Source organism: Arachis ipaensis, chromosome B07 (assembly GCF_000816755.2).
Source record: "Arachis ipaensis cultivar K30076 chromosome B07, Araip1.1, whole genome shotgun sequence".
NCBI classification, from domain to species: Eukaryota; Viridiplantae; Streptophyta; class Magnoliopsida; order Fabales; family Fabaceae; genus Arachis; species Arachis ipaensis.
In genome coordinates this window covers 610,205-618,183 of record NC_029791.2, presented here as the reverse complement: position 1 = coordinate 618,183, position 7,979 = coordinate 610,205, and the positions used below count along the sequence as shown (strand labels likewise).

General features: G+C 32.0%; 2 protein-coding genes across 2 annotated transcripts; both read right to left on the bottom strand.

Moving 5' to 3' along the window:
- On the bottom strand, positions 680-2,336 carry LOC107608429 (NAD(P)H-dependent 6'-deoxychalcone synthase). The gene is made up of 4 exons (XM_016310222.2): positions 1,989-2,336; positions 1,635-1,878; positions 1,355-1,534; positions 680-1,229 (listed from the first exon to the last, which is right to left on the bottom strand). The coding sequence occupies exons 1-4, from the start codon at positions 2,318-2,320 to the stop codon at positions 1,023-1,025; spliced, it is 963 nt and encodes a 320-aa protein (XP_016165708.1). The 5' UTR covers positions 2,321-2,336; the 3' UTR covers positions 680-1,022.
- Positions 5,406-7,654, bottom strand: LOC107608431 (NAD(P)H-dependent 6'-deoxychalcone synthase). The gene is made up of 4 exons (XM_016310225.2): positions 7,246-7,654; positions 6,316-6,559; positions 6,033-6,212; positions 5,406-5,911 (listed from the first exon to the last, which is right to left on the bottom strand). Exons 1-4 carry the CDS (start codon positions 7,563-7,565, stop codon positions 5,705-5,707), a joined length of 951 nt encoding a protein of 316 aa, XP_016165711.1. The 5' UTR covers positions 7,566-7,654; the 3' UTR covers positions 5,406-5,704.

Here is a 7,979-nt window from a genome sequence, read left to right as displayed (position 1 = left end):
TATTTAAATAGTAAATATTATATTTATTTAATTTAAATAAAAAATTTCAGCATTCATTCAGAGCACGCATTTTTTTTTTTCAAAACGCCACGCCGCATTAAGCAAACTGGTCGCGATTTTTAGTGGTGAACCGAATCACTTGTAATGCTAATTTTTGGTTGGACCGGTTCAACCAACTGATCTAATCCAATTTTGAAAACCATGGGTCAAATAGGAGGCCAGGGGTAGATCTAATACAAGAATTGTGTATATAAACTGGCTGACCCTATATCCCTCTTTAGCGGTTATTAGGCTTGTGAAAAATGGATCGGGTCATGTACCTTTCTTATTAGAAAACACCCCACAAATGGAGGCTATAAAGAGAAGGTTTAAATTCTAAGTAAGATGGTGCGAGAACAAAAAAGCTAGAGAAGTCATTAAAGAAGCTTGGGGCATTAATTTTAGTAGATCAACAATGTATATACTGGCCCAGAAAATCAAGACATGCAGACACGAATTGGTTTAATGACAATGCTCTAGTAAATATAATTCAAAGAAGGTTATAGAAGAATTGCAACAGGAATTAGAATTGCTGAGAGAAGTTGAGAGTATTGGGGTGGTTCTTCTCTGCCTCGCCTCTGGTCCTTGTCCTTGTCTCTATTCTTCGTCAATCTCATTATCATCGTCTCTTTTCCTTATGTTTATATACATCTTCATAGCTTGTCATTTTATTTTCGTTTCTTTTGATCAGCAGGTAATAATATTTGTGCATATCAAGTTATATAGGTCTCTTCCGACTGTATCATATGTCATTAAATACATCCATTATATTACGCGAAACTTATACAAAAGAATTACAATAAATTAAATCACTGATTGAAGAATGCTTCATTCCATCTATAAACTCATTAACAACAAATCAACTACAATCACTCAAATATGTAGACAATAATTTAAAACTAAAGCTAAATATTTAAAACATCAATCAAATATACTTATCCAATCTGGCACATAACACAAAACCTGATGAATGAGTGTGGTATCTAATTTTCTCCATCAAATAGGTCAGGAAGATCGAAAGCAGCAGGACCGTTCTTCAGTTTGCGCTCCTGTTTCATGTGATTAATCTTTTGGTAGTCATCATTTGTAAGTGAAAAATCAAATATATCTAGATTTTGTTTCATTCTCTCTTTGTTGTAGCTCTTCACTGCAAAAGTCACACCTTGCTCGTACAACCATCTAAGACTTACCTATAACCAATTTAAATGAATTACATCATTAGATAGGTGAGTTACGTTGTAAATGGTTCTCTATACATAATGTAAACTCAAAATTGATGCACAACTTTAATTATTTTTCATTTTTTTTTGTTTACCTGAGCAACAGTTTTACCATGAGCATGTGCAATTTGCTTGAGCAATTCACTGTTCATAACATCATTACTACCCCAACTGGCTCCTTTGGCTCCCAAAGGAGAATATGCAGTTATCACAATATTCTTGGTTTTGCAATATTCTCTTAGATTCTTTTGCTGCCAGGATGGATTCAACTCCACCTATTTATTGTGTGATTAGTGTGGAACGGTATTTAATTTAGTGATCCAATGAATAAAATCAATGTTTATGTGTATAATTAATATGAATAAAAAAAATTACTTGATTAACTGCAGGAGGAATAGTAGCAAAAGAGAGGAGATGTTCAAGTTTCTTGGTAGAGAAGTTGCTAACTCCAATTGATTTTGTGAGGCCCAAGCTGTGGCATTTCTCCATTGAAGTCCAAACACCCTTCAAGTCAAATGGCAGCAATTCGTCTTCATTATAAGGAAATTTTCTTATTTCAGGCTTTGCACTCATTGGACAGTGGACCAAGTAAAGATCCAAGTATTCTAATCCAAGATTCCTGCATGCATGAATCAATCAGAGTTTATTATATATTCATCAATCATGCCTTCTCAACATTTACTTTAATAATATCTGATCTGATTAATTATGAAAATAAAATGATCTTACTGAAGTGAGTTTTGTAAAGCAGAGAGAACAAGATGGGGATGATTATCGGAGAGCCATAACTTGGAAGTGATGAAAAGTTCATCTCTGGAATTTATGAGGCCAAGTTGAAGGGCTTCAGCAAAGGCTTCTCCGAGAGGCTGTTCGGAATCATAGATGGAAGCGGTGTCAAAGTGCCTGTAACCGAGCTTGATGGCCTCAATGGCCGCTGCTTTGATGGTGTCGTTGTCGTTTGCTTCGGAGCCAGTTCCAAAGGCGATCACCGGCATGCTGAATGATGGTTGTAGGACCACATTTGGGACAGGAACCGATGCTGGTTTTTCTGTTGAAGACATTGTATATGCAATGTGGAAATGCTAAGATTCTTTCATTATATAGTCCAATGAAGCCGCCCTTAAGGTAAAAAATATGGTATTTAATTACCTGTTACGTCTATGCATGCATCATCAGCACGCACCTTTCGTTTTTTATTTGTTTCGTATCCAAGCTTAACTCATGTAGATAACTACACCAGGAATATTTATTATACTATCTCATGCATTATATATATTTTCTTTTCTTTTATTAAGTTAACGTGTATTCTAATATGTAACACTTAGGCTGCATTTATTTATAGATATAGGACATTACACAGAGACACAAAATCATGTTTGATAGAGGAGATATGAACAGAGATAATGTATCTAGGAACACTGAATTAATGTATTTTATATCCATCCTAATAGGAAGGATACGAAGACACTAATATGGAATACAATTTATTTTTCATTAATTTTATTAATTTTTTATAATTATATTTTTTTATTATTATATTTTTCGTCTCAAATTTTTTGAATAAAAAAAAATGAGAATAAATTAGATTTTCATAATTTGTTCTAGTTTATTACCCAACAGAATATAAGAACACAAAATTTTATATTTCTGTCCTTTTATGTCTTGTTGTTAATGTTTTGTCTTATCCTGTTCACAAAAACAAACACAGTCTTAATGTATTCTAATTATAAGTTTTAAGTGAGTCTCAAATATGTTTTAAGAAAAAAGTTATATAAATATTTTAACTTAAATAGGATTAACTTTTCATTTTTCATTTTATAGCTATATGTATGTATTTACTATGTTAGATAACATTCAAACTATTTAATTACCTTTTATCTTTTCAGATATTAATTGTCTACATTTAAAATATCATCCGTATTTACGAGCGTCTCCCCTTCTTTAATAATTCTATTAAGAAATGTCCTTAGTTTAGGCTTTGCACTCATTGGGCAATGGACTAAGTAAAGGTCCAAGGATTCTAATCCAAGACTCCTGCTGTATGTAATCATCCGAAGTTTAATTTATTATTATTCAACCGAGTCAATTACAGCACTGTGTGGTTACCCTTATCATCCTACTAGAGGGAATACCTCGGTCCAGCCAAATATTTCAAAAGGACAACGAGATTTTTAAGAAAAAAAAAAATACTTAATTCGGTTCTTGATTCTTTTTAGTGATTAATTAGTCTTTGTGCTAAAAAAAATAACATTGACTTTTTTTTGTCACAAGAGTTTCGTTGTGCTTTCGAGGTAATTTTCATGGGCTGAGTTGGATTTTTTTTGTCAAATACCTCATTGTCTTTCGAGGTAATTGTCAGAGCTGTTTTAGGTTTTTCTCTTCTTTTAATAATAATTATTAACCAAATGAGCAATTCGGTTATAATAAGTGTACAACTTATAAAATATGGATAATGCTAGGGAGACAAAAAAAAAAAAACAGCTTACTTTATTTAACATTCATTAATTGTCGCGATAATTAATGAATACTAAATAAAAAAAATTATGACTGTTTTTGCCTAATGTTTTTTTGTTACCAAACATTTCTGATAAAATATATCCTCTAACATAATTTTCAGAAGCTTATTTATCTTGTCCTTAATTTCTGCCTCGTGTTCTATCTCTCGAAAAAGGATTATTGTCCGAAGAATGCTGCACTTTTATGAAATTAGCAACTATTTTAATATTCATGAAATTCGAATAGAACTGACATTCTTGTTGACCAAGACAATATTAATATCAAACAAAAACTTCAAAAAGCATGACTTGAGACTTGACAATAGAATATTGCTCGATTAAGTTTATTAAAAATTTAACAACATATTTCTTAGATGCATAATCTCTAACCGTTTTCAATCCCAATTGAAACCATTAACACAAATTAAACAACTAAAAATGGTACAAAAATTCTCTAATTCCTCTCAAATAAATTTTAATTTAGTGAAATAAATAATAACAGTAGAATCATCTTGACGAATAGTACGAATAGAATAAAACTCCTCCTTCAACTCACCAACTCTAAACACATCTCCATGCAAGTAGCGAACGTTAAAATTGTTCCACAAACCTAAAACAGAAGTGATCCACATCATATTCTTAGTAATTTCTGGGCTGAGAGAGAGATTGATCCAAAAAAAGAGAAAGCTATTGCATCGATCTTAAGTTTCGAAGGTAGCTAGCTTCATGCTCAGCAGGTTTTATAATTGATCCATCTAAGAATTTCATCTTATTCTTAGATCTGAGAGCCTCATCATCAAAGAGATTATCTTAAAATGTCCTTCAAATTCCTCCGGGTAATTAATTAATTCTGAAAACCCTTAAAGCGTAGTTCCTAATTCCTACCAAGTCCCTAACTTCCTCGAGTGCTACACTACAAATCTTTTTTCCAAGTCTAAATTACGTAGGCTTTAAAGTAAGTAAGAGTGAAGCAATTAATCTTTTTGTGGATCTTAGATTTGAGAGCACGTCATATATCATGTGACCACTGATAGTAATTTTGAGGTGTGAGCTGAAAAGGTATCAACAGAGTGCCAAGACTTTCACCATGATGAAGAAAATAAGAACTAATAAAGTCAGAAATGAAGGAAGAACCAGATCTCATAAATTGATTTTAGAATTATAAAAATTAGGTCATAAAAACAGTGAATCGCTCAAAATTCGCAACAAAATTAGCAAAATTGGCAGCATTCATGTCATCAAGTACTATTGAAGGATCGTTTGAAACTCTAATACCATATAAAATGATACTAGTCTATAGAGTGTTGCAAGAGAGAAGAAAAAAAAGGTAAGAACTAAAGCTTTAGCAGATCGGAAATTGAAGAAGAGAGTTGAAGAAGATTCGAAGAAGTCAGAAAAAAATTTGGATGATGAATATTCTTTGTACATTGAATAAAGGAAGCATCACATTTTTACACTATAAATATACACCTTATATATTTGTACAAAAAAAAAAGATAAACAATTAATTTTCAGCTAATTTTAACAAACTCACTTGCTGTATAAAACTAAAAGCTTTCTAACAATTTTCTGTATTTAGATGTATTTCAATTTAATTTTAATTTTATTTTCAGATTCTCACATATTATATTACAAAATCAGAGAGAAGAGATCGAAGTTAAAGACATCCATTACACGAAACTTAATTATACAAGAAGAATTACATTTAATTACTCACTGATTGAACGATACTTTATTCGACTTATAACTCAATAACAACACAAATAAACAATAGTTACAATAACTCAAGACATAAACAATAATTAGCTCTAAACAATAACAATATATACTTATCCAATATACTTTTCAATCTGAGAATAAATCCTTTTATTTGAAGACTATTGATTCTTCTATTAGACGGCCATACACGCACAAAACACAAAAGTGACAAAACATGAATGAGTCTGGTATCTAATTTTCTCCATCCCATAGAATATCAGAAAGATCGAATGTAGCAGGCCCGTTCATTTTGCGCGTCTGTTTGATTTGATTAATCTTTTGGTAATCATCATTTGTAAGCGAAAAATCAAATATTTCTAAGTTCTGTTTCATTCTCTCCTTGGTGTAGCTCTTTACTGCAAAAGTCACACCTTGCTCGTACAACCATCTAAGACTTACCTATAACCAATTCAAATACATTACATCAATTAGATACACCAAGTTACGTTAAAAATGGTTCTATATATATAATCTAAACTCAAAATTGATACACAACTTTAATTGTTTTTCTTTTTTTTACCTGAGCAACAGTTTTTCCATGAGCATGTCCAATTTGCTTGAGCAATTCACTGTCCATAACATCGTTACTACCCCAACTGGTTCCTTTAGCTCCCAAAGGAGAATATGCAGTTATCACAATATTCTTGGTTTTGCAATATTCTCTTAGATTCTTTTGCTGCCAAGAAGGATTCAACTCCACCTATTTATTGTGTGATTGGTACGGTGTGGAACGGTATTTAGTTTAGTGATCCAATGAATAAAATTAATATTTGTGTATAATTAATATGAATAAAAAAAATTACTTGATTAACGGCAGGAGGAATAGTAGCAAATGAGAGGAGTTGTTCAAGTTTCTTGGTAGAGAAGTTGCTAACTCCAATTGATTTTGTGAGACCCAAGCTGTGGCATTTCTCTATTGAAGTCCAAACACCCTTCATGTCAAATGGCAGCAATTCATCTTCGTTATAAGGAAATTTTCTTATTTCAGGCTTTGCACTCATTGGACAGTGGACCAAGTAAAGGTCCAAGTATTCTAATCCAAGATTCCTGCATGCATGTGAAAGAGTTTTCAATGAAACAAAAAACTAAAATGATTTGATGATTGAGTAATTGGATCCTGTTACATAGATGAGGCAACTCTGCTATATATATATATATATAGCAAGCTGCCACAGAATTTTGTTGTTAGCAGAGAAAACAGAAATAAGGTAGCATTTGGTGGAGAGACAGAAAGACTAACTGAGAGATAGAGATTGAAATAAATCTCAGTATTCTGTTTAGTGTAAAATAGGAGACAGAAATTGAAAAAAGAATGAAACTCTAATTTAATTTGCACAAAGGATAAAATTGGAATTAATTAATTGAAATAAAAGTATTTTAGGTATAAAATGTTATTAAAGTTTCAGTCTCCATCTCTAAAATTTTCAGTCCCTGTGTCCTTACTTTTTGAAAATACTGAAATACTGAAATTTTAGAGACTGAGACAAAAATTTTAGTACCAGTCTCTGAACTAACAAACACGATACTGAATTTTAGTCTCTCAAACAAATGCTACCTAACAGATTTGACAACAAACTAGGCTTGACTATCTCTTAACAACTGTAACTTTATTTTCTTGATCTTGATCTGTTATATTACATACTCTATCTCTATTAGCATGCATCAATCAGAGTTTATTATTCAACATATACTTTAATAATATCTGATTAATTATAAAAATAAAATGATCTTACTGGAGTGATTTTTGTAAAGCAGGGAGAACAAGATGGGGATGATTATCGGAGAGCCATAACTTGGAAGTGATGAAAAGTTCATCTCTGGAATTTATGAGGCCAAGTTGAAGGGCTTCAGCAAAGGCTTCTCCGAGAGGCTGTTCGGAGTCATAAAAAGAAGCGGTGTCAAAGTGCCTGTAACCGAGCTTGATGGCCTCAACGGCCGCCGCTTTGATGGTGTCGTTGTCGTTTGCTTCGGAGCCAGTTCCAAAGGCGATCACCGGCATGCTGAATGATGATTGTAGGACCACATTTGGGACAGGGACCGCTGTTGAAGACATTGTATATGTCACAAATTGGATGTAGTAAATGTTTGCTAATAATAAGAGTATACAATATAATGTTGTGGTGCTAATTAATAACTAAGTGCTATATATATACTCCAATGAAGCCGCCGCCAACGTAATTTAATTACCTGTTACGTGTATGCTTGCATCAGCTAGCTAGCACGCACTTTGGTCTCCGATTAAGTTTTGTAGATAATTAAATGGAATATGCTATATGTATTTACTATATATGTTAGATTACATTTTAGAGGAGTGTTAAGGATTAGTAATTTTTGTGATTTGTAGTCATTAAATAGTTATTAATAATGATTTTAATAGTGTAAAATTGGTGTAAAATTTTATTTAATGACTCACTTTTTTTTATTAATTACATATTAGATAAAATTTGATAAAGTTGCTCATCCTCTA

Bases quoted from the DNA above. Each gene is read 5' to 3' on its own strand.
- LOC107608431 (XM_016310225.2), bottom strand. From the start codon at position 7,565: ATGTCTTCAACAGCGGTCCCTGTCCCAAATGTGGTCCTACAATCATCA. The intron at 6,560-7,245 runs GTAAGATCATTT...ACATGCATGCAG, and splicing joins GCTTTACAAAAATCACTCCA to GAATCTTGGATTAGAATACT. The intron at 6,213-6,315 runs GTAATTTTTTTT...CACAATAAATAG, and splicing joins TTCCTCCTGCCGTTAATCAA to GTGGAGTTGAATCCTTCTTG.
- LOC107608429 (XM_016310222.2), bottom strand. From the start codon at position 2,320: ATGTCTTCAACAGAAAAACCAGCATCGGTTCCTGTCCCAAATGTGGTC. The intron at 1,879-1,988 runs GTAAGATCATTT...TCATGCATGCAG, and splicing joins GCTTTACAAAACTCACTTCA to GAATCTTGGATTAGAATACT. The intron at 1,230-1,354 runs GTAAACAAAAAA...AATTGGTTATAG, and splicing joins ATGGTAAAACTGTTGCTCAG to GTAAGTCTTAGATGGTTGTA.